At 39.0% G+C, this 25,538-nt stretch overlaps 3 protein-coding genes across 9 annotated transcripts; 2 read left to right on the top strand and 1 right to left on the bottom strand.

The window, feature by feature from the left end:
- Window positions 1-335: 335 nt before the first annotated feature.
- On the top strand, window positions 336-11,040 carry LOC111249134 (secretory carrier-associated membrane protein 1-like). Of its 2 annotated transcripts, XM_022802570.2 has the most exons (5): window positions 336-2,031; window positions 2,469-2,779; window positions 6,066-6,234; window positions 6,663-6,946; window positions 7,567-10,052. In XM_022802570.2, the coding sequence occupies exons 2-5, from the start codon at window positions 2,483-2,485 to the stop codon at window positions 7,897-7,899; spliced, it is 1,083 nt and encodes a 360-aa protein (XP_022658305.1). In that variant the 5' UTR covers window positions 336-2,031; window positions 2,469-2,482; the 3' UTR covers window positions 7,900-10,052. The 2 variants fall into 2 exon arrangements, with proteins under 2 accessions (XP_022658305.1, XP_022658304.1); XM_022802569.2 differs by having other exon boundaries at window positions 336-2,779; window positions 7,567-11,040.
- On the top strand, window positions 10,729-16,752 carry LOC111249137 (secretory carrier-associated membrane protein 5-like). 4 transcript variants are annotated; one of them, XM_086987430.1, is made up of 7 exons: window positions 10,729-10,868; window positions 12,016-13,013; window positions 13,144-13,390; window positions 13,962-14,130; window positions 14,552-14,826; window positions 15,095-15,398; window positions 15,820-16,752. In XM_086987430.1, the coding sequence occupies exons 3-7, from the start codon at window positions 13,247-13,249 to the stop codon at window positions 15,828-15,830; spliced, it is 903 nt and encodes a 300-aa protein (XP_086843556.1). In that variant the 5' UTR covers window positions 10,729-10,868; window positions 12,016-13,013; window positions 13,144-13,246; the 3' UTR covers window positions 15,831-16,752. The 4 variants fall into 4 exon arrangements, with proteins under 4 accessions (XP_086843556.1, XP_086843555.1, XP_086843557.1 ...); XM_086987429.1 differs by having other exon boundaries at window positions 12,016-12,169; XM_086987431.1 differs by having other exon boundaries at window positions 12,016-12,169; window positions 15,823-16,752.
- A 68-nt stretch (window positions 16,753-16,820) lies between these two features.
- EloB (transcription elongation factor elongin B) lies at window positions 16,821-23,449 on the bottom strand. 3 transcript variants are annotated; one of them, XM_086987442.1, is made up of 4 exons: window positions 23,236-23,449; window positions 21,144-21,169; window positions 20,632-20,974; window positions 16,821-20,114 (listed from the first exon to the last, which is right to left on the bottom strand). In XM_086987442.1, exons 3-4 carry the CDS (start codon window positions 20,884-20,886, stop codon window positions 20,034-20,036), a joined length of 336 nt encoding a protein of 111 aa, XP_086843568.1. In that variant the 5' UTR covers window positions 20,887-20,974; window positions 21,144-21,169; window positions 23,236-23,449; the 3' UTR covers window positions 16,821-20,033. The 3 variants fall into 3 exon arrangements, with proteins under 3 accessions (XP_086843568.1, XP_086843569.1, XP_022658321.1); XM_086987443.1 differs by having other exon boundaries at window positions 21,144-21,236; XM_022802586.2 differs by lacking the exon at window positions 21,144-21,169 and having other exon boundaries at window positions 23,236-23,445.
- Window positions 23,450-25,538: the final 2,089 nt, after the last annotated feature.

Raw genomic sequence — 25,538 nt, forward strand, 5'->3', positions numbered from 1 at the left:
CAACGTGGATTAATCTACTGATAGTGTCGCAATCACTAGCGCTTCCTCGTGTTTGTCTTTATCGTTGCTTTTATCACTGCAGCAAGACTCCATTATTGTTATTGACTCGGCTCAACCCGTATAGTGTAGTCCGTGCAAGCTCCACGCTTCCTTTGCTATAGAAAATTTTAGGCAGAGTATAGGTTCCCGCTTCAGGATGTCGTCTGCCCTTGTTTTTTTTTCACAGAGAAGTTGCGAACACTTTGCCGCTATTGCCCTTGCCGCTACTGTCGCTGCTGCTGCCATCGCTGGTACGGGCGAATCGAACTATTGTGAACCTTGTGAGAGCAACGGCGTGAGGTTGTCTAGGGCTGTAAATTTTCTATCCAGCAACAAGCACAGCCCAGACAGACACCATTTCGATAACCCCCACCATCACCACCACCACGACTACTACGACCAGGAAGAACTGCGCTGTCGGTAGTTCCTGCATTTAGCTAGCTACCCAGCCTGCCTGTCGGCTTAGTTGTCTGTCTGTCTTTCTGCGTGCTGACGTCCGCTGGAGCTCTGCTCTTTTCGCTGCTGCTGTTGGTGACGGCGAATGTGTACAGTATGACGCTGTGGTTGGAAGCACACAGCACTAATTTATAAGCAGCAGCCATCTCTCTCTAAAAAATTACAGTGATAATAGCCATAATCGTGCGTGTACTCGGCGGGACTACTGAGGAAGGGCTTCGTGGGATTCTAATGCACGAAGCTCGTTGTTGTTATTGTCATTTCACTTTAAATGCACAGGTTGACGGTGTGTTTACTGGTGTGCTACGAGTACATAAACTGGGTGTATCAGTTTTGGCAGAAATAACTGATCTGAGAAAGAGAAAGAAAGAAAAAACGAATTGCAGTTCAGAAGGTGTAGCAAAAACCGAAGAAGAGGAAAATCAACCTGTTTGCCAATACCGTAGTGATACGGTCGCTGTATATAAAAGAACAAACATTCGTCGATACTTGTTCTCCGACACACTCTAAAGCTGCATACGAAAAGTGACTACCATTTCATTGATCGGATAGTGGAACATTATACGGGTGCATTTGTCATCAGCTTGCGTTGTTTTCATGATCATCGTCACGCTAAGCGCGTCTCTAATTACTTGTCGGATTCGAGTGTAGAGAAATGTCAACATCTCAAAATTCCGCATGATTGTTACCTACTAGCAATTTAAGCGGTAATATTACAAGTGAGACGGCGACTTTCAGGATCAGCCAGACCTACATCAGATCGCTGGACGGCGGCACCACCACAACAACAACGGCGCGAACAAGCATAAATTGTCAGTTAGCGATTAACTTTGTATCCATATCGTTGACTGATTGAGAACCGTTCATAGTGTCCTTCTCTTTAATGGAAACAAGCTGTTGCTAATACTACTCGCACAGCGAATCTCCGATTTTCTCGGTCTGACCTGACGGTGGCGGCAGCAGCCGGCTACTTACTCAGCCGGCTATACTTACGTCCGCCTGTTATTTAGCAGCTGTAACAACGACGGCCGTCAGCAACAACAGCAGCGTCGGTGCCACAGCAGCAGAACGGGTCCTGACAGTAGTTTAACGGGATTGCTGCGGCCGTATTATCGTTGTACGGCCGGCTGTCACTGGAGGCTGCCCCCTTCCCAAGTGAACGTCGCAAGCGATTCGCAGGCACACATCAATGAGTTGACCGCTGCCAAACGCACTGAATCACACGAAAACATAGCTATATATTGTTTATTACTCGAGTTGTCACTAGTTGAAGTGTAAACAGGCAAGGCAATAACTCCAACATTTCAGTGGCACAACGTGAGACGGTGTTGTGAGGGTGCGTGTCATCGACAAATCTTAAATACTGAATGAAAGTACCAGGCTGTTATAGCTGGCGAGGTCGATAAGCAATAGACAGATAAACAGAGTTAATCGCTCTGCGCCTGAAGAAGGTAAAAGGCGCCTGTTGTTGGGCAACTGTTTCGGCCCCTGTTGGGAGTTAGGGGAAATCGTGCAAATTTCTGCGACGACGAAAGGGTACGTTCTTGCTCCGTTGACGACATCATTGCCATCATCGTCATTTTCATCTCGTTGCAAGTGTTGAAACTGAAACAGCTCGATAGAGAAGTGGTTCGGCTGAAATGAGTGACGTCGTCTGTGTCTTGCACTTAAGCTCTTCTACACGATAGCCAGTAGATTTGTTGGTACCTGCGTATGTACAACAGATGACACTGTGTTGTCCTGATATATTCAAAGGGAAGCATTTATCTATGATCAAACTCCATCGAAAACAACCACCAAGAACTTAACACCGTAAACGTCGATCTGCTAAAACCTGAGTTGGTTTGCAAAAAGCCGATATCATCGTAATTTCGCTGACTCTCTCTTATTAATATACGACGACAATAACGAGCTGTTAGAAGTGAATAGTGCGCTCTTTTAATAAACTGTTTCTAGTAACATCACTTTGACAGTGTATCACAGAAAAATGTCTGGCTTCGATGACAACCCGTTTGCTGACCCAGCGACAACCGTCAACCCATTCAGTGATCCATCAATTCAGCGGGCTACCCAACAGCCGCCCAATGGAGGGGGCATAATTGACGACTATAACCCATTCGAGAATCAGGCCCAGCCACAGATTGCTCCGGTCCATCCGACACCAGCGTCCGGACAGCTGCCACCCGACCCGGCAAAACGACACCAGCAGCAGACCGCGGACGCGGTTCGGAACAACCAGATCCACCAGCCAGCTGTTATGCAGCCTGTCGACCCAGCAGCAAAGGTAAATCATTAAAATTTCTATGTGAAATAACTGCTAAATAGAATAGAACTTATCTAGTGATTTCAATCGTAACTTTTGAAACTTATTAAACAGTCAACACTTCACTAGGATGCTTTGTTAAATTCGACTAAATTAGAGCTTCGTGTTAAACAATCAAAAGAAGATTTCATAATATGAACGTGCCCTAACGGTTTGCGGTTTGATTTAGCAAATGAGTAATATTTTCCCTTCAGGATACTGTTACTGCTCTGAGGATGATGATAGGCTATTTAGGTTAATTGAGCTGATTTTGATTTCTTCCGATCCGAATTCGATGGAGGGGCACTTTGCGGCAAGAACATAACTTGCGCTGGTAGTATAAGCAAAGTCAGCGACGGCGTTCCCTGTCTATAAAAAACGTGGTAGATGTCAGGCAAATTCCAGAAGGCAGTCGTTAGGTGCTTTTTTGTCGTAGCTTATATAGCTAATAGCGACCATAATGACACAATTTTTCTTGCTGAAGTGCCAAGGGAACGGCTCAGCATTGTGTAGACGTGCGCTGATTCAGGCATAATTGCATCAACAGTATGAGTGAACAAGAGCTTGAGTGAAAGTGATATGTTTGATTTATCAGTCCTGGACATTAGTAGCATATTACATTATATATTTAACAGATTAGCAGAATCTCATTCTGCTAAGCTGAAGCTCGTCCCTGTCGACCTCTGTTCTAAGGAGATTGGCGGTTGCGATGGAAATGTAGAGTTAATCTTTAAGCGTAAGCACAAGAAGATACCGGAATGGCGGGCGTTTAGAATACATCTCGGTGATGGGTAGCGCGTTTGCATGCTAAACTTGAGCCATCTGACGGAAAGCCTGACGGCGGCACCGGACGTAAGGTTCGAGCTATTTACTTAGAATCTATCCAGGAAGATAAGCCAAATATCGTTGTATATTGGCAGACATCATTTAATACGTTACCTATGCCAGAACTCGATGAACTATTACTGCAGAGTGGCTTATAGTCAAAGCGCGTTTCGATTGTTTAGCTCTTACATTAAAACACCAAATGGCATAACAGCCGTCATCCTAAAATCGCAGGATTAAGTAGTGAAGAAATGAGTTTTCACAGTTTTTCGAAACAGATTGTACGCATAAAACGTTTTTGTGGCACGAATATTTACTCACTAAATTCATATGGCGTACATTGGACATTATCAGTCTATACATGACGTCGTAACAGCATGTTTTTGTGCTGATCTATTGAATGCCGGTTTACACTTATCATGGAGGTGGTTGCCGGTCGCATCATTAAAGCCTCAATAAAACTGTAATTTCACTTGATAATTACGTTGAGTAAAATTACAGTAGTGAAAAAGTATAGATCTGCAAACATCTCACGGTAGCAGTCGCCAATTATGCTAAATTTTACAAAACATAACTCCCTATAGTCGACATTTTCTGTTTGGCAAGAATTGACGGATTGGTCTCGTTCGAAATTTACAATCACGACGGCCGGACAGTTTCACCAATAGTTCGTATTAGGCTTTTGAGAACGCACCGTACTACCAAGCATTTTCTTTTACTTTATTAGGGGATCACCTGAAAGCAGCGCTAACGATCGCATAGTGACGCGTCAGCCTCATTACTTTGCAATAACGTCAAAATTGTCTCGGAAGCCATTTCACAATAAAAGGTCATTGAATAGATGTAAACAAATATAACCGTCAGTAATCTACCCCCAGTGATCGAACCTAGTCAAGTGTGAATTAGAATTTGATCTTGCGGATTGTCATTTAGCCCCATCAGATACGATGACAGTAGTAACTAAATCGTCGGGTTGATGCCATGTGATCGAACAGATACTTGTATAGCGATATCTCGTTGCTTTGATTAGCCTCATTATAGACGTTTTTATATTTCGACTTTTTACGTCTAGTATCGCCCTCAGGCATCCCATCAGACGGCTCGCTCCCAGCTAAAACGAAACGGAATTTGCTTATGCCCGGGTTCGGACCTAGATCACGAGGTGTCACTAAGATCAACAAGCACATACGTTACTCACTAAGCTATCATCACTATAAACCACCCAGCGCCCCATAGCAGACATCGTTGTATTGTCCAACGAGACCTTGTATGTCAACGAGTGGTGTGATCCGCACGTTTAGAAAACACGCAGATCTCAGTATGTTCACGTATCGCTTGCTCAACGCTCACCTTGTTTACAATAGCTTTCAAATTTATCTGCCCAGTGCCCTTGGTGCGAATACTAGATCGTTTTTGCCAGTTGGCGTTTTGGGTCAACTATAAATCAACAATTTTGTGTATCGAAGCAATTACGAAGCGAGCCGGAAAATTCGCGCTGATTTGTTGTAGCTAATCAAGCAGTGATTCACTGTCTTATTATCTAGAATCGAGAAGGTAAAGATAGACACAATAAAGCGCACGGGAAACACCATACGGTCCAAGACTTGTCTCAAATTACGTAGTCTTGTACTAAAGATTCGGTCCTTTAAGATTTGTTCACTGCAGTTCACCGTTGGTCTTGTCAGTAGCAGTTCCGCATTTGTGGGATTACTCGAAAATTATGTGCACCTCTGTAATGTATGCGGCTTTCATGCGTAGTATGAACTTTTTCTTTCTAAGCTTATACGTTTATTGGCTTACTTTTACTTCGCAACTCGCAGATATAAAGGTATTCAGAGTGATAGAACTCGAATCAAATAAACCCACAGATCATAATTTTTTCATGATTCCTTGAAATAGATTGGCACAGTACTATTTATAAATTTGTATTTCTATTATATATGTAGGTGGTTGCATACAAGGCTTTTTTGTGATCAAATTTAGTGAACAATTTTGAATATAGTTCAAAGCACGCTCAGCTCAAGTATCGGACAACATTGCTCACACTGTTCGAAGTGTGATTGAGTATACAAACGCGGTAAAGGTAGCGGTTGATACTAAATTAAAACGTAGTATTAAATACCGCAACTGAATGGGGTGGATTACAAAGTTGAAGTTATTTTTTAGAAAAAGAAACGCAGTATAGTTACGGATCTGAGTAACGTAAAATATGCCAGCATGTATGTACATGCTTTGTGTTATTTAATAGGCACCGAACATGCCTATAATGATTAGTTTGGTCGCATTCGTAAACCTTTTTCTGATGCACCCATTATTTGCGAAAAAAAATAATCTTGTCAGCCATCGGATAAACAACCAGATCCGCCAAATCTCGGATACGGTACTTAACATGTGATCTGAAATACGCACAGTAGTTAACTTGTAGGTATATATGTGCATGTAGGCAAAACTGACGGCAGAAGAGCTACAAAAGCGTCAGGAAGAGCTAGATCGACGCGCAGCGGACCTCGAGGCACGTGAAGAGGCTCTCCGGAATGGAGGATTTAACGTTCGCGCCCATAACTGGCCCCCGTTGCCTTCGTTCCTACCGATCAAGCCATGCTTTTATCAAGGTATTAGAATGATTAATATACTATTATTATTGTCACTATAAATATTATTATTATGATAACAACCATTAAAAATAGCTCCGGTAACGATTTTCCTTTAAGGGGTGTTCGTCGCAAACTTCTTATATATTAGTTTGAATAATTACTCTTTTTTATTAAGGTAGATTATTGGGTTCAGTTTGCTAAAGGATGTCAATTTCTTATTAGGATAACATCTGTTTATCACTCGTTGCGCTCTACATATATTCGAATGTTCTTCGTCATAGCGCTGCTTAACTATGCTAGATCAGAAATAACCAATACGCCAATCTGTTTAAGTAACTAGTTAGTTTTTCTGTTGTGGCGCGAACTTTTCCTTTTGTTACAAAGGTTGTTTGTTGACATTACGCCTGTTGTTCTGCTCTTGCCTTTTTTGCTTTTGATTCTTGCAGATATAGGTGTCGATATTCCCCTCGAATTTCAGCGGATCGTCCGCACAATGTACTATTTGTGGGGCTTTTATGCGTTGTTACTCATAGTAAATGTGTTTGGAGGTATAGCCCTACTCATTGAGGATACGGAAAAAAAATCATACGATACTTTTGGCGGCTCAATAGTGTCACTAGTTCTGTATGTTCCGCTATCGTTTGTAGGCTGGTTCCGACCCGTCTATCGAGCATTCCGAAGTGATTCGTCGCTCAATTTTATGATTTTTTTTCTTGTTTTCACAGTACAGGTAAGTTTGACGATGCACGGTCATTACGGTTTGTGATTTATTTCAAATTCTGATTCATTCATTACATCTTCTCCTTACATGTTTCTTCAATATTTCCTACATTGAATTAAACCCGACTTGCAAGCTAGCTCTCGAAAGGTTATCTAAGTCTCTTTGCCTCGATAATATTTTATATAAGGAGTATAACAATATCGTGGCGTTATTATTAACAGGCGTATAGCTATCTTTCCTAATATTCTTATTGTCATTGGCGATGTCTCCCTGTTGGTACAGGGAGATAGATTTCAATATTTGATACAGGCTGGGATAAAAAAACAATCTTCGGTCTATGGTTGGTCATTCTTATCATTGCCGAAGACTGTAAAGATAGACAAGATTAACAATCATGCACTTTGATTATAATGCAATCTTTGTTCTGAATTACAGCATGTCCATTAATTTTCTGCTTATTCTAAACAGCAAGAGGATATTTAAATCTGAGCGCGTCTAGATTTCCTAGCATGACGAATCTGACGCATAACGTACCTTATTTTATATTAAATAGTTTTGTAGCAATAGTAGTACCTGTAAGTTTACTGTACTTCTCTAATGATGTTATCTGTTATCTCTTTTGCATTTAGGTGGTGTTATCTATCGTTTCAACAATTGGCATCGTCAACTACGGCGCCATTGGTGTGTTCACGGCGATTTATGGATTCAAATATGGACTGGTGCTTGGGATTTTTCTTTCGACCATAGCCGTCTGCCAAGGTCTGTTTGCGCTGGCCTGTTTCATCATGCTGATGCGGGTGCACGCACTCTATCGCGGCACGACGGCCAGCTTCCAGCGAGCGCAGGCCGAATTTGCTTCAGGTGTCCTGCGCAACGAACACGTTCAACAAGCAGCCGCGAATGTGGCCGCTGAAGCAGCTCGCCAAACCGTCCAAAGCAATCTTTCGGGGAGCCGATACTGAGCTTTTTGACTCAATAACTACGTAGAAGATAGGATAAGTGATAAAAGATGATGGCTGAGGACGTACGGAGGATTTATGTAATGATATGTAAGGAGAAAGGCAGAAAACTGATTAAGCGGAAAAACAGCAAAGCAAGAGAAGAAAGTGTACGGAAAGAGTCGAAAAGACGTCAACGTCGAGTTCACTCCTCGAAAAAAAAAATAACAGCTGTGGCCAAAACAGATGCAAAAGTGAAAACAACAACAACAACCGCAGGGAAAGACAAATGATTTATTGACTTATTTATTCAAGAGTCATTTAAGTGATGAGCGTGAAGTTTTCATGGTTGAAACATCCCCCGAAGCTGAAGGGCGATACAAAGAGTTTTAGTTAGATACATTTAGTCAAAACATCATGACATATGAATACCTGACGAAAATTCGGAGATACAAACTAAGGGGCAATATTAGCAGAAAACACCTAATTGCCTCATGTGATTATTACTACACAGCATACATATATATGTTGCGTATCGTTATAACAACGCATTGATTTAAATTGACAAAAGATCAGTTCTTAGGGATATGATCGTCCTCAGAAAGTCGGAAAATACTAATGGGAACACTCCTAAAAATCTTAACATTGTAAATCAGCCTATGTAGCGTCAAGAGAAAATTTCCTTCGTCCGAAATTAGATTAAAAAAAAAGCTTTCTAACATGCATGTAGGAGTGAGCGTGTCCGTGTGTGTGTATGTGTATGTGTGCGTGTGTGTGTGTGTGTTTTAGTGTAAGAATTTTAAGAATAGGGAAGGGATTGCAGCTGTTATGTGGTAAGCCCAACAAATCCAGCGGGACAAATGTTCGACAAACGAATATCCCCTTCAGACTAATGAATGTGGTAAATTTGACTATGATAAGATAATGTTATCGAAAACAAAATTCTGTGTCGAAAATCATGTGAACCTGTTGTGAGTGATGTTCTATAGTCGATCAGATGATTCCAGTCTGATATCTGTTTCATGGAATCTTTACATCTAGCAAAACGCGAAACAAAATTTAGATTTCAACTGTGAGGGTTTATCGAAAAAGCAACGATAGATTCGCAGAAACGAGCCCAGAAAAGAGAGACAAGGCGTGTGTTCGCCACAGCAGTATGGATCTTGTTAGAGTAAAACGTCATCGCCAATCAGTTTGAGCCCTATAAGCGAATATTTATTAATTATTAACTGACTTGTTTGCTTGTTTATAACAGTCTAATATACGAAAAGGAATAAAATTTAAAAAAAATAGGAAACATCTTCCTCCTTGCTAGCCACGAATTTTCAAAATAGTTTCATGCCAAACTAATTAGTGGATTCAATATGCCTTTAGTAATTTCTATTATCCTAATAATTAGACAATGAACAACCCATTGGAGTCGACGAATCATTACCAAACCGTCTGAATTTCCTTTCGTATCAAGTTTTTACCCTTACGTACAGCAACTTAACGTTAAGTCAAAAATCTAATGCCAAGTTAACGTTAAACTTAGCATTAGATCCTTTTTGCTATTAACGCTTCATAGGGCCTCATCCATTATAGTAGCTTTCACGGAGCAGTTGCTGCCGTGACCTAGATTCCTCTGCCATAAAAATGACAAATATCTATAAAATCCATCAATTCACGGGCAAACGTTTATGTTTCTAAGTATTAGGGTGCATGTCATCATCTACTACTGCTATGGTTCTTCTGTTATCTCAGTTTCTCATTACATCTTCAGTTTTTCTTAGCGTCCTGCTAATTGTTTCTTGTAGCGTAGAGCATACTAATAAGGACACGATGACGATGGTTAGTTCATATATTGGTAATAATGCAAGCTTCCTCATTCTACCCAGACAAAATCTCGCTTTTCCAAAAAGGTGCACATAAGTCGAAAACCGTCTTTTGTTGCCCTTTGGGAGCTGAGTGTTGTTACATTGAAAGAAGCACTTCTATACTACAGCCCGCGATATCCATGATAAGCTTCTTACCTTGGTAGCAAGCACGTCGACGTACATATATATATATATATCAACAGCAAGTTAGAACAAAAGTAATTTTTTCGGTCGGCCACTATAATGTGTATAGTAAAAATGATTTGTCATAAGTAATATTATGCCTGCTATCGTCACATAAATACCTTTATCTATACCAGACTTATGCCATGTCTTTATTTGTACCTCGGCAAAGCTTACAAGTACCCCCTATTAACCCGATAGTTTATTTTTACCTTAAACTAGGTATTATCAGAAATGCGAATGAAGTGGGATAATATCAGTAGCGTCGTTATTTAGTCTTCTATGGGAAACTCTTGGCCACTCAACTCCTCCTTACCCCCCTCCGCCCTCCTAGCGTCATGTAAACGTGTACGGTATGTGATTTATTGTTCAACTTGAAAAAGTGAGGGATGCTGCCTTTTTCATTCCTTGTTGGCCCTGTATTTAAGATCGAATCATTCGTGTCGCGCTAAAGAGAACAAACTAACCCAAACATTGTATTTCTAATGGGTGACATGTTCTTCTGTGTGCGAAACGAGAATGACTCATGTGAGCACTCAGACACAACCATACTTGGACTTCCGTATCGTGTGCCATCACCTCTTGTGCATTGTTCGTCACAATTGTGGTAGCATTAACAGATACACAACATAACAAACGCCAACAATGTTTTCTCTTTTCTTACCTGAAGAGACGCGTCGGCAACATCCCCTGTCTGTGTAAGTTAGATGTGTTAGTTAGAGGCAACGCAGTAGGGGATCGCCGAAGCCAAAAGACGTCATTAGCCGTTAAGTTACTAACTGAACCAGCGAAATTTTTCGTGGTCGTGGTGAGACAATCGTAGTTACGTTCCAGTATAATCGCAGCATATGAGAACAGAACTTCGTATCGATGTTGACGTTGTGTGAAGTAAACTACGGGGCTTAGACAAGATGAATACAACAGCAATGAGGATATAGGCAGGAAATCTTACGCGTGAGTAATTACTGCGAAAATAATGAGTTTTATTGTCTAACGGAAATAGTTTATCCCGACGGTAAAGCTTCAGATGTAAAAGAAAAATGGTTTCTAGGCGTAAAGACCAATGAGTCTAAAAGATGTTTCATTGTTAGAATAAAGCTATAATAATGCAGTGAACCTTAACTAAGCTCGCGATTGTCCTCCATTAGGGTTAAGTAAACAACAAACAAAATAACCTTACTGCTTCAACACAATAAGTATATTAGGGATAATTATAATAACACAACGACCACGGCCACCAAAAGCTTTTTGCCTTAGCTAAACGATTAAAAAGACACACGATAGTGAATATTTACAGGTGAGCAAATATTTCTCAGTATACGGAGGAATCTTATCCTTCGATAAAAATATCATACGAAATAAGCGCGACTTATTTTGGGAAGAGTTACGAGCACTTGCGCACATATTCACATCATGAAGTATTTGCAACACAGCAAAAGACGCTATACGGAAGAACGGCTTGATGCTCGATACAACTAATACGACAGCATCAGTTTCTGAGCACGACACAAAACTGCGGCTTATAAGCTTTTACGTACAGTCTATAAGGTTTTTGCATATATATATATATATATATATATATATATATATATATATATATATATAAATCCATCTTCTGAGGAGTACGCTAGCGAGAATTGTGTGCCTGCACTGTCAAATGAAAAACAATAGGGGTGATGAACGAACAAAATAACCACATGCTAATGATGATGATTATAATGCTGGAAAGGAAGAAAATTGATAAATCAATAACACGAAATACGAAAATGACGATGCTGTTCAGAAGATAGATGATGACAGATGACGATTAATAAAAAGAAATAACTTCCATGGGAAATATAATTATGTGTTCCATGCAAATCAGTCGTTCTTGCTGAAAACGATAGTGTCTGTAACAAACCAGGTGAGGCAATACTCCTGCAAGGTATAAACGACGCTCACAATAAGCTCCAGTAAACTCAAATGTGACTTATTGACTTTTGAGCATACTAGTAGACTCCTATTGTTAAGGCCTATAGGTATAATATAATAATTATGTAATAGTAAATTACGCAATTTATAATAATAAGTAAATTATGTATTTTCCGTTAATTTTTGTTAGGAAAAATCAGGGAAAACAGTTCGCTTGGCTGTCAAGAGGAAAACATGGATTTGCTTTACAGTTTCCTTGTACATCGCACTGATATGTGGAAAATTTTCAACCAGAACGTAAATTTTAAAACTACTAAGCTCACATATTGAAAAAACATATTGAGGTAAGTACCATTGCTGTGATGCAAAACCAGCTAACGATATCTACTACGCATGCCCAACTCGCACGTCTCCATAAAATAAGCCAAAATACACAGGTATGCTAAGCGCGTTGCCCGGCATCCAATCTCCAGCAGCCTCTTTTCGATTTGAGGTATACGGTACGGTCTTTAAAGGTTAATCGCGGTGGTTTGTAGAATTTGAATAGACAAACTTCAGCAGCAGGCAGATTCGTTGTTTGGAATGGACAACTTTTTGAGGAAACTTACAACTTAAGAAAATTTGTTGCAGAAAGTTGAAGATATGATTGACGATTCCATGCTATTTTCGGGCCTAAGCTACATATAAGAAACCCAACTCCATCTAAATGCTACTCATATGAGTACTTATCGATAAACATATCCTAATCCAAAGGTGCGGACGAAATAGGATACCGTTAGGTTTACTTAGGCACATTTGTCTTGGGCATAATATGTTGAAAAAATATATATTCATGCACTGTGGCAATGATACCTCTCATTAATTTTATAAGTTGTCTAAAGTTTCATGCAACCTATCTTCACAAGCTCGTGCTCAATAGGCTACTACAAAACACCTAGAAGGGTACTAATCGAGCGGTTTTGTAAACGATGCATTATTCAGTGGAGTGTACATTGAAGTGGCTAGAGCTTAGTAAATCACTTGCTATTATACACTGCAACCACCATGGAGGCTCGATAGTCATCAAAACGTCAAACTGCAGACCATTTTTAATTACTTTGTCCACTCAGGACTTATTTGCCCTAAGAGGTCATCTATCTGAAACAACGAACATCGTGAAAGTCCAATAAATTCCATTCCATTAAATTGGTACGTAACATTTTCACGCCATTTTTTTCTCATCGTCATAAAATTTTAAGTAACAAAATTGTGACCCCATCTCCCGGAGACTGTAGACCTCAGAACGAACCAATTGATGTGCATAGCTAAAAAATTTCAGGTTATAATCTTCAAACAAACAGATCGGCGCCTTACTGGGACTGCGCTTCGACTGGACGTCTTTTACGGACGCTTAATGCACACTGTGCCCCCAAGGCAGCGCAATGACCAAGACACTTTCGCAATCGCTGCAGCATTTACAGGATGTACAGACTCGTCTTCTAACTTCGTCTCATAAGTCTAAAACAAGCTTTAGCGCCAGTCAAAGCCCTAGTCCCAGAAAAGTCTTGATCGAAGAGATCGCGGAGGTAAATGTTGATTAAATACGTTATGTCGAATGCAGCCAAATACAGGTTGGCGAAATTCCTAATCATATATACGTATATAATAAGCAAACGGGCAAGAATGGAAGATCAGAAGAAAAGTAATCTCTTGAAGCTTGTGTGGAGTTCAAAAGCCAAAGTTTCCTATTGCGTGTAATTTAATATCGGTAAAGGCTAAGTGTTATACCCCCGTAGGATTTAATTTTATAAACTACATGGACCGAAAAATTTGAGGATGTTTAATAGATTTTTATTCGGCAGAACCATTCTTCTAACTAATCTCGACTATTTTTCATATCAATCACCATGGTATAGGTTATCGCACATAATTACATACATTGTTTTAAATTTATTGCATCCAGAAAAAATAAGCAGACTTTCAAAGCGGAAATTCTGAAATGGATAATAATGTTCATTAGTATTAATAATGTTTGGTAGTATTAATAAGTAATAAAAATAATAAGGAGAAATAGTATAAATAGAGTGAGTGTAAATATTATTATACTACTTACTAATGTATGAACTTCATCTATTTCTTCCTATGGAAATCCGTCAGATTAAGGTGTCAGTGAAAGAGCTATTTAGGAAACAGGATGAATTAGATCGTCGAGCAGCGGAGCTTGAGGCGCGTGAACAGTCATTACGAGAAAACCCCGGAAGTACCCGGTCTAATAATTTTCCTCCTCTACCTAAGACTTTCCCTTTCAAGCCATGCTTCTATCAAGGTAACACCTTTTATAGTGTTGTCTACATTAGTGATTCAGTTATAGCACATTTTTTATTCAAAATATTTCAGCAAGAACGCACTCAAAAAAAGTCTCACGGCTCAACATAGCGAACGTTTTGTAAGCAAGCGAAGGCCTAATGGATCGTATTGTGTGGTGGGTAGTTATACACTATATGCGCCATTTTTTCATCTTTGAGATTTACACAAACCTCTCTTCCTGCATACATAAACATAATAGACTCGAAAGTATATGATGCATCTGAGTCGATCGTAACATTATAAGTTCAGCAGTATTTCAATCCAATGGACGGATGAAAAACAGTGAGGCGATTCCCACTCTACGTTCATTTAATTTTGAGATAGTTTTCTTTATGCGATTGTTGATAACTTGCACCTGTTCATATTGGAACCTCTTGCAGATATCAACGTCGAGATACCGCTCGATTATCAGAAAATCGTGCGCTCTGCGTTTTACTTGTGGGTCTTCTATTCACTGCTATTAGTGGCGAATTTGTCTGCTGGCGTAGCTGTTTTGATAGCGAAAAACGATGCAATGATTTTTAAGCGCTCCATTAGATCGCTTGTACTCAATGTGCCATTATCGTACCTGTGCTGGTTTCGACCGCTCTATAAGGCGTTTCGAAATAATTCGTCGCTCAACTTTATAATGTTTTTCTTGATTTTCGCTATACAGGTGAGATCACTCAGAACAGCGTCGTTCACCAAATCGTAATAGATTGTTTTGATCAAAGATTCGCTTAAGTTTTTTATTCCTTATACTATTTCGTATATGTAGCTCAAAAAGTAACAAGATTACCTAGATTTACCTACAACGTCATTGGCGAGAACGTATACAAAACTTAATGTTACGCATCTATCACTTGAAGCGTCTAGATCCGTCCAAGCAGTGTGATAGTACACAGAGTACCAACTACTTCAATTAGCCCTTTCTCTAAATACAGGTAGGGTTATCTATTGCTGCAGCACTCGGCATCACACGGCAGGGGATTATCAGTATCCCCATCGCCATAGCAGCTTTCAACCAAGGTAAAGTGTTCGGCTTCATCCTGACGGTGATCGCCATAGGTCAGGCTCTGTTCGCTGCAGCCTCGATGCTTTTGATGAGGCGGGTCCACTCATTATATCGTGGCGCAGGCGGTAGCATAAACTGCGCTCGTGCCGAATTCAGAAACGAAGTCTTGAATAATACATACGTCCAGCAGGCGGCCGCTACTGTGGTAAAACAAGTCGGAGATATTGGACAAGGTCTCGACAAACTTTTTAAACTCTTGTAGTCAATACGAAATTATGAACAGAATTAGCACACTATTTTACGGGGAAGCTGTTATGGGCTTTATTTGCATAGGTTGATTCAGTAGATGTGTAGATGCAAATTGCAAAAAATTATATTTTGTTTGTTGTAGAACCTACGAGCCGTAAGCGATTATGAGAATGAAATTACATTATATATACGACGCTCATCGATAGTTCACGGTGCTTGTTAACAGCGTGTCCATCAAAACGATGAAACGCTTGGCGCATAATCATTCATAGACATCTTGGCCAAAAACGCTCGTAAGGACAAACAACAGTCCGTCCAAACTTATCCAGTTATCCTCCTAGTCATCCTGTATCTTCATCTGCGCTCAAAACTTTTCTTTCGTATTTGTCTGCTGTTGTCCATAAGTAGCAGGATAGAGATAACGAGGTTCGGAACTGGTAGTAACGCTACGGAACTGGAAATCGAGAACTTTAGCAGGTCACAGTCCCTGAGCTACGACATAATGGACTTCGACATACTCTATCACAAATTCGACATTATTTATTCGACCATAATCCAAAAAGAAAAATAAAATTAAGATTTTAACGGAAAAATGTACGGCGTAAGATGCCAGCAAGCAAAGCTCAGAGAAACTTTTGTTTGTTCGGCAGCTTATTTAAGAAGCACGTGTACGCGAAGTTTTAAATCTGTATAATTAGAAGCCGGCTACGCCATAACGTGTTAAGCCAAAATTAATGGGATTCTTAGACATCACTTTAAATACAAAAATTTATTATACTTTTTTTTTCTATGGCCTTCACCGCTTTCGAAAAAGTTGAGAACTAATCCAGTCCGTGCTGGAATTTGTCGGTCAAGAACTGGCTTTTTTGGTCAGAGGCTGTTGTATTGCTTCTTAGTATAGAAAAGTATTCATTACTGAATTAGTTTGCATTTCGAAAAAAATCTTACAACACAGGATTATACAAGGATTCACAAAACTTTTCAGAACGAGCAAACATTTCAACGTTAAGGGGTAATCCGATAACTGAATTTGCTGAAAACAGAAAAATCGATGTTAGGTTAGGTATTTACATTATGCCGGAGTGAGTATAACATTATTTCCTGGCTGAGAAATAATTTGACTTCACTATATTACAGACATGAATTTAATTTCATTTTAGACGTATAGGGTTAACTGATTTGTATCCTGTGTTTTACGTAAAACAATAACGATTGTGATCGGCTTCCGTTTCGAATAACATCGGATCTATTACGTGTTCTTAAAAGGTCGCTGGTTATAATAGCAGCTGACGCGATGCCATAGTGAATAAATTGAATATATTTACAGTCGTCACTCAACTAACACGGCTTTCATTAGTATCACCTTAAAATGTGGTAACGCTACCCATAAACGAAAATACTAGTCCTCTTAATCGATATTTTACTTTATTCGGGCAGACGAATATCTAGCTGTTTGATTTCACTGCTTTACCTATCGTTATATTCGATTGGTCGAAAGTAATTCCCTTTTTCTAATTTTAAATGCCGATAACTTATTTGGAGCACTGGCTTTTCTTACTACAATGCTCCATACGTTTCTTGATCTTCTTGTATTGATATGACGTCAAACGAATTCCTTGACAAATAACAGAGCATCTATAAAGGCGCTCTATTTATATACATATTTTTGGGTTTGTCTCCTTATTTTGAATTGTCTAGCCCCGCATCATGCTGCATGAGCATACATGTATAAACCATGTGCCTGAATTTAGTGAAAAAATTTTGGGATCGCCAAAGCTTTTCATGAGAACCATTCATGACAAATGCGACTTGTATGCGTTCAAATGCTTTACAAGTTCTTGTACATTTTCTTTTCCTTAAACTGTTTCCTAGTGCACCCTGCGGCGGTTCAGGTTAAGACGGCGACTAACGCATAGCTGTGTAGAAAACTCTGAGGTGACCATTCCTTAAAAGGAGGACGCTTAATGGTTGAAAGTGAGAGCTCTAGAAATGCTGAGCACCTATTGTATAAGGATACTGCTAATTTCCATGTAATTCTACATATAGTTTCATCGTTTCAACGTTTTCCAGGGTTGGGACTGTGATAGTAAAGAGCTTAGTGCCAAATGTTTTTAGCTTTTCTTATTTTTTCATTTCATAAAAAATCACTAACAGACAGGCCACAATGTAAATAATACAACAAACATAGAAAAATCTACCAGCTTTAAGGCTAGATAGGAAAATGTGCAGATAACAAAGTTCGAAGGTTGCCTTCCCAGTACTCTTCAAATAACAATATTACTCTTTCAATCTAAAATTGAAAATTACGACACCACTTTTCGACTAACTTCAGTATTATATACTGCTAATTCTGTTGTTGTTCGTTTAATAATAATTGCATTCTCCATAATTCTTTACACGTACGACTGCGAGGGGTTATTGCTTCTGTTCGCGTTGTAATTTGTGATGATGCTGAATAAAGACTGTAATGAAGTAAGAATACTTCATTTAAGTTTTAATTAAATTAGACATACTTTCGCAAGGAGATGATTACCAACTGAATTTTTATCTAACTTTATTATCGAGATCCGAAAGATCTGTGCTACTTGGTTCCTACCAAAGCTGCATTCCCAATGGTCTACTATTAGATGTCTATAAATAACCATTATAAATAACACAATGCGAACAGCTACATTACATCGTCCCTCCTTATTCTTTCACGTACCCGGTAATTTAGGCTTCATATATATTTCCTTTTTCTTTTCATCTAGGACATCTTTTCTATATATATATATATATATAATCTGCCACTCTCTCCTCTGTTAGTTCCGTATTGATTCTGCTTATTATTAATAGTAATAATTATGTAACTGCTGTACGTCGTATTCTCACTTGCAATGTTTCAGTTTGTCTGCGTCTTATAGTCTCTACATCGCTTTTCTTGCTTCCCTTTTTATGGCGACCAAGTAAAGACGATTCACACGATAAATACAACAATGATAGTTATACTGATAGTGATTGTAATAGAAATATAATAGTAACCAAAGTTTCGAACAAAAGGATACGCCAAAACTGTTTACTAGCAATTTGTAATTAGTTTTATACTTTCTTACAAGACCTGTAGTGACTAACATACTGCCTGGTTTACAATTATACAATTGTAGTTAATAATAGTTGTAACAGTTACACACTGTGTGTACTCGTTCTTGTATTCTTTATTGTCACTGTCACAGTTTAATATAATAAATATATCTTCATTCAGTACGATCGCCACCAAGTACATGTGCCAATATATATATGGGCATGTGTGCAGCAATCATAGCAATCAATTAGATTACAACGCTTTATACACATATATATATATATGTATACATGTATATATATGTATACATGTATATATATATATATATATACATGTATATATATATATATACATGTATATATATATATTATAGTGCCACCACTTCTTTCCTTATATTTCTTTTCACAGTCATCTTCTTTGCCTCAAATCTTCAATTCTCCTACAACGACGTTCTGGACTAAAAAGTTCGGTTTTTCTAGTAGAAATTACGATTGTAATAATTAAATAACTAGACAAAATCGACAACAAAAAAATATGTTCTATACGCGCAAGTGTGTAGAATTTGCTGGTAAAGCTACAAAAACGTCGTGATAGGCACGACGCGGCCTTGACCAACATGTTATCATATTTCTGTTTTTCTTTCACTAACAATGACGTCATGTAGTAGCAAAAGTCCACCGAGAAGTGAAAAAAAACGATGTGTCAAGAGATAGGAAAGGAGTTAATTGAAAAGGGTGAGCAAGATCTAGCTAAACGGCGGGGAATATGGGACTAACGTCTAACGTCCTACCGTCGGTGAATTACTGAAGCAATTGACTGATTTATGTTTTTTTTTTTAGGTAACTATTGCTCTTCGCCATTTTCTGATTATATTTTATTTTCAAAGCTTTTCTTTAGTGGGGCGTGACTGGTTCGTCCCACCTGCATATATATATGACCCACGTGCATAATCTCCATCTGTTGGAATTTTCATTTTCTTGTCCATTTGTCTTTTGAACACATAGCTTAATATCATTGTCCTGGAATTGGTTTACTGTTGTAGTTATTGTTATTATTTTTACACTTTTCGTCGAACTTTATACGTTCTCAGCATTTGAGTACTTTTCTTGTCTTCTGATCGTCATCTGAATTTTGAACACACTGGCTCATGCACCTGAATGGATGCTTTTGATATGATGATGAACATGATGTGCCTGTGATAATGATGTATCAAACAGGCAATAACCTTTCGTTAACCAGTAGTTTCTCTTAACAAATCCGACAGAAAAGGTCATTCTAGAAACCTGATTAACAGAACAGCAAGAATACACTAATTATTAGTTCTTTCTTTAAAAAAATACAAATGAATAATGAAGGGGTGAAATGGGTGCATTATTAGGGCAAAACAAATATTTCGGGGAAGTACTGCTTTCGGCAGAGGGGGACTATTCGTGGGGGGAAAGTGGCATAGGAATCTTTTGAAATGACGCCATCGATGAGTACGAGCCATAAGAAAGAATGAATCCACTGCAGATCTTTTCTTAGGTAGGGGTTGGGCCAGGTACTACATCTTCTTCGCTTAGGCGCAGGCCGGGTCCACCGCCGAATCCTGGCTCTTCATGACATCAGGCAGCTCGGGTGGCGACGATAACGGAGTGATCTATATTAATAATTAGACAATTACATTTCTATCAGTACTTCTTTCCTATGTGTCGATCAAATAACCTGAATATGTATGCATACCTGTCTTATCGCAGCAAAGTAGACTTTTTACTTCTGTATTATATTGTTATTATGACAAACTAGGCATAATTGATTCGAAATAAAAGCAACGTGTTTCTTTTGCAGAAATCCATACTTTTTCTCCTATAATAATTTCATCGAAGCGAAGCTATGATTACGTACAATACCTTTTGCTAGCACAGCAAACAATTTATTCTAAGTTCCTGAGATATACAATAATACCAACGTCAGTAGGGATACACATTTCGTAGAGACTGTGTCACTACGAGACCGAGGGCGCGCACCTCGTGACTTCTGTATTCGTGGAGTTGAAAAAAATTACAAAGCAGAAAGCTGGGGTTATGCACTCTTCAAAGTAAGGGTTGGCTTGAAAAAAATGAAAGACAGAGACATTATAGTACAGCAATCATTTGTTTGAAAAGCTGCTTAGTTACCTCTAGGGTCTCATCGCTTACGGCCAGTCCGATTGTAGCGGGCGCTTGCGCTTTGGCCGAATTCGCGTTGAGACCGCAGTCGGTCAACGTCTTATTATCGTCCATCTGGATATCGTTGTGGTACAAGCGTTGTTCCTCAGGTTTGATTTTAAGGATGCCATGGATCATTTTCTTGAGATCGAGCACGGGCGTCGTTTCCTTAGCATCAAGGAAGAGGGTGGTCTGCTTACGGCGAACCATGACAAAAACATCCATGGCGGCAAAGGTGTAAATACTATTACGCCGAAAGGCACCAAAGAATGAAGTATGGCCAAGAACGAATTGTCGGAGCTTCAGCTATTCGCTTTGGAAATGAGAAAAACAAAAAAAATGATAGGATTTAATAAAGCCTGTCAAATTTAAAAGTATCTAATATATCGCTGTGCACTGATATATGAGATTCACGATTTAGGTTGATGTTTTAGACTATCTAATTATTGGATTTTTGATCACGATATTGCAGAATATTTTACCTGAAAAGTATCTCCGTACGGTTTTCCTGGGTGAGAGAAGGAGAGATGCATAAAGATCGCATATTCTCAACCGATAAGCAAAAGAGATATTTGCTACAACGCGAAAACTAGTATTATTAGAAAAAGCAAAATATTTATGGAAAACTACCCTAGGCACTAATCAGGTACTAGTGGCCAGCCAGCTTTGCTTACAGTGAAACGGCTACTAATAGCTTTGGAGGTTCTTAGGCATCGCATTTTCCCAGCGAGCATAGATTTCAAGCTGTGTGCAGTGCCCGTACGCAGCTAAAGACCTCGCAGTCATGAAAACCTTTATTCTCACTACTGTTTAAAACGCTAACATACACGCAATGTTAAGCCCGCGTCACAGGACTTGTATGACCCCAAGTGAAATATGACGACATTCTAATCTGAAAGATTATAAGATGAAAATGACAACCTATATAATTATAGTGAGTCCTCAAGTACAAGCCTAATATAGTAAACACTAGGAAATAGCTACATACTGTACCCCACACAACATAGCTTCAACTAGATATTAAAGAAATGTTACGATATTCGGAGTTCTTGATCATTCAGATAACTGCTAATTTGCCACAATAAAAGACAAAAGATCAAAAATCGTTTCACATTAAGAAATAATAGATCCCCTTCCTGTTCTTAATAACAACCGAATCCCATCTGTAGACCAACAAATTGTTGTTGCAGTTTAGCCGAAATTTTTGCATTGGACAGCGAGCATTTTCTAGGGCTGTTGAACACCACCGTCCCAAAATATTTTATTGAAAGATGTATGCTGTTGTCATATCTCACAATACACACCTGCACTGGGTACTACTATTTGAAAAAAAATCCAAAAGTATTTTTGAAACAGCTAGCCTTTAGGCCTCAAATAATGTTTGGCTCAATTCGAAAACAATCACGATAACAGCAATAGGTACGAGATTTGCTATTACATCATCACACCTTCAAAATTGGTTTTGCAGCATAGTGTAAATTTTATATTTGTTGTTAAAGCCCGTATCTAGTGGAAATAACAAATAAGAACTCATACCGAAATCAACGATCCGACCTGGCATCTAAACAAAATACTAAAAAAAAAGTGGAAGTGACGAGACGGTCTTCAACTTTTACCCAGTTCGAAAAACGGACCCGTCTGTATTTCGCTAGTTGTAGATTTTTGCAACATCAGCGTGCACATCACCACTGTTTCTAGAATCTTCTTTCTGGCTTTTTGTTACCACTGATGCCCTGTTCTTGATACAGCGTTGTTTACGTTCGTCAGCTGTCGCAATATTAAATTTCCTATTTATTACAACATAATCTTTGTACGACTAATAATATCAGCAAAGAATATGGTGACCGCTTCGTTTGGCGTTAATTATAGATATGCCACATGAGCCTTTATACGGACCAATGCAAACCGAACTAATTTTCCCCCGTCTTTTACCCCCCCCCCCCCCCCCGGCTATCATTACTCCACTTAAAGCCAATAAAAAATCTTTCAAGCTTAACGTCCGGTGCTAGTCCCGTTCAACGGTACTTCGAACGTTTGGTTCCATCCAACACAAAGCTAACACCCAGTGTCGAACTTAAACCATATCACGTGTCCCTAAGTTCAGTCGGAGGCAAAAACTGCACCATGACGGGAATAAACTGCCATATACCTATCCTATCGAATGTAACATATAACTCAACGGCAGTACCAACATTTGAGGGTGATTAGGTGGCTTAATGCGTAAGTCAGACAAGGTATTTCATTTCGAACTTAATAATGAACGGATCATTCGGATTAATCCACAAAGATTGTCCTGCTCAGTCAGCTTTCCTGGCATATATGGAGAAAATGCGCTTGAACTTTGTCCATCACTTTTCGAGCTTTGATTCTTTATATCGATTATCATGCACAACACATCCTTTCAAGACATAGCAAAATCAGTGGCGACGGCTACCAAAGCTCGACGGGAGTTTCGGCCGAGCAAACATAGATAGGATTCAGACCAGCACCGGCTGCAAACCTAGTAGCTGCTAACCTTGGATATCTCTGATATAGCCTGCATAGACTGCGACTTTCAAAGAAAGCCCTACTTACACTTCCAATTGGATTGCAGAGGCTTCACTTTTCATATGCACACCAGCACCACCGTAACCGAAGAGAGTAAACGATGGCGAGGTCTTCGTTACTGCTGTAACAATTGACGAACACTTCACAACTCAGTTCGCCTGTGTACTCTACTCACTGGCTTCTCACTCACTCACTCACCCACCCACCCGCTTTCCTGCTTGATGCTGTGTCGACCAGCGAAGAGTCTAGAGGCACTACTAGCCTCGACGGGACTTCGTATCATCGTCTGCTAGTATCGCCGTCCATCGGTGAAGGTGATTTTCTAAAAACAAAGATGGCGCCAACCGCTTCTCTACATTGGGCATAGCAAGCCGCAAGCGGGCGAAACAATGCCAACGCGGCGATGCCCCATATAGAGACTTCGCTAGTATCAACTTAACTTTGAATACGAATCAGCATAAATACGTGGAATTAACACAACTATATTGACTATGGTAATCGCTGTGAGCACATTTTCTGAATAAATAAAAAAACTGAATAAATAAAATTTAAATGGGATAATATTAATACTAAAAGATGAAATTTCGCTCGTCGAATGACCCACTATTTATGCTTCTGAAATTTACTTTTCACAGAGCACAGCCGAAAAACATTTACTGTCCACTTATTTGTTTTTCATTACCTCAGTTTAAATGTGCCTCACGAATGTAATACTCCATTGACTTATCCGACTGCTACATTCCGTGTCCTACACATAAAACAATGCTTCGCTATAGGAAAAAATAAAAAAAATCTCTCTATACATTTGTTTGCTCAAATAATCTCCGTTTTTGTATATTACTTGTTTTTTATTTATTACAAGTAAGATATCTCTCTTTATGCTCCTCAAGCCTGTTACCATCGCCGTGTCTTAAGGTTTTACATATTCAAATTCGCGTTTGATAATATAGAAATCATCTCAAATAACACCGATAATAATAATAATAAACGACAGTAAGTCGAAATTGGTTAAAAGGGAAAAACGGGATCGGAAAAGCTAATTGTGGAAGCTATATATTTTATTAAAATTACTTTTATTGATTGATTAATTGTGTATTACAATATTTATCTTTTTTTCTTATTGGAGTTCTCAAGCCAGTTTTTGATGATTGTTTTTACGTTTCAGTTACTCTGGGTTTGGATCTTCCTTTATTACGTTATACCTTAATGATCCTTATATGATATTGTTTTACTAAATAACGATAATGTCCCATTTCGTGAAAAGGTATCTACTTTAAAATGGGGGTTCAGGGTAAAATTTTATTGCATGAGTAAGGACGACAACAAAATGCTTTGATTGAGAAGTAAAGGAACAGCCTCTCAGCGCTATATAGGAGTTAGCCCTCAGCGAATAGAAATTAGCAAAAGATAAGGAATAAGCAAAAACAAGTATTGCTTCCCGGTCAACCCTAATAATACTTCTAGGGTTTCAACACATATAGCTTGCTAAGATAAATCATCATTAAAATTAGACCCATCTTCGCCACGAACCACCTTCTAAATCCTCGTAGAACTAACTTTGTTCGCAAGTTAGGCTTCGAGTCCTACTTAAAAGGCCACAATATACATGTTTTTCTATATATTGTCTAGTAACACGCAAGTACCGGCACAACTGAAATTGATTTAGACAGCATTTATATAGCGAATGTAATTAAAACACTTTAAGTTACTAACATTATATAAGTACTGTCTGAAGATGCCTATGGTCAGTTCAAGTTCAGACTAAGTAATTTTAAACATATGCTCATGAGGGCGCTATATTGCAGCAAACATTAGTGCCTGGAACTTAAAGTAATACAAGTGTAATTTAACTTTAAGGCAAACCAGGCTACGTCAGACTGGGTAGAAAAAAACCCTTAGCACTCGAAGTGAAGTTACCATGAGTAAGCGTCATTTTTCCTTATTTTCGGTAGAAATTCGCCCCAAGAGGTTACTCTTTCCCGCTTTTATTGCGCTAGTGATTTAGGAATTGTGTATTTAGTATACATAGCATCTTGGATCGCTTGTACATTCTTTAAGCTATGGCATTTCCTCTGCTAGCTAATGTTTAACAATAGTTGCATACGGAAATTTCTCTTAACTGATTAGATATGACAGACATACATCTTTCATAAGTTTTTCTTCTGAACTCCGCACGCCGAGTCACCGACCATAGACACGAACTATACTAGCTAATCTTGGCAGAGGACATTGCAGATTGTTTTTTCTCGTGCAATATCGAGTCTGTATCTAATCATTTGCTGATCAGACATCTGCTGATCGCGACTAGAAATCAGCTACGTTCTGTCGTG

The sequence above is a fragment of the Varroa destructor genome, unplaced genomic scaffold (assembly GCF_002443255.2).
Source record: "Varroa destructor unplaced genomic scaffold, Vdes_3.0 BEIS01000004.1, whole genome shotgun sequence".
NCBI classification, from domain to species: domain Eukaryota; kingdom Metazoa; phylum Arthropoda; class Arachnida; order Mesostigmata; family Varroidae; genus Varroa; species Varroa destructor.

Bases quoted from the DNA above. Each gene is read 5' to 3' on its own strand.
- EloB (XM_086987442.1), bottom strand. From the start codon at position 20,886: ATGGATGTTTTTGTCATGGTTCGCCGTAAGCAGACCACCCTCTTCCTT. The intron at 20,115-20,631 runs GTAACTAAGCAG...TTATTAATATAG, and splicing joins TAAGCGATGAGACCCTAGAG to ATCACTCCGTTATCGTCGCC.
- LOC111249137 (XM_086987430.1), top strand. From the start codon at position 13,247: ATGACCAAGACACTTTCGCAATCGCTGCAGCATTTACAGGATGTACAG. The intron at 13,391-13,961 runs GTAAATGTTGAT...GAAATCCGTCAG, and splicing joins TGATCGAAGAGATCGCGGAG to ATTAAGGTGTCAGTGAAAGA. The intron at 14,827-15,094 runs GTGAGATCACTC...CTCTAAATACAG, and splicing joins TCTTGATTTTCGCTATACAG to GTAGGGTTATCTATTGCTGC.
- LOC111249134 (XM_022802569.2), top strand. From the start codon at position 2,483: ATGTCTGGCTTCGATGACAACCCGTTTGCTGACCCAGCGACAACCGTC. The intron at 6,235-6,662 runs GTATTAGAATGA...TGATTCTTGCAG, and splicing joins CAAGCCATGCTTTTATCAAG to ATATAGGTGTCGATATTCCC. The intron at 6,947-7,566 runs GTAAGTTTGACG...TTTTGCATTTAG, and splicing joins TTCTTGTTTTCACAGTACAG to GTGGTGTTATCTATCGTTTC.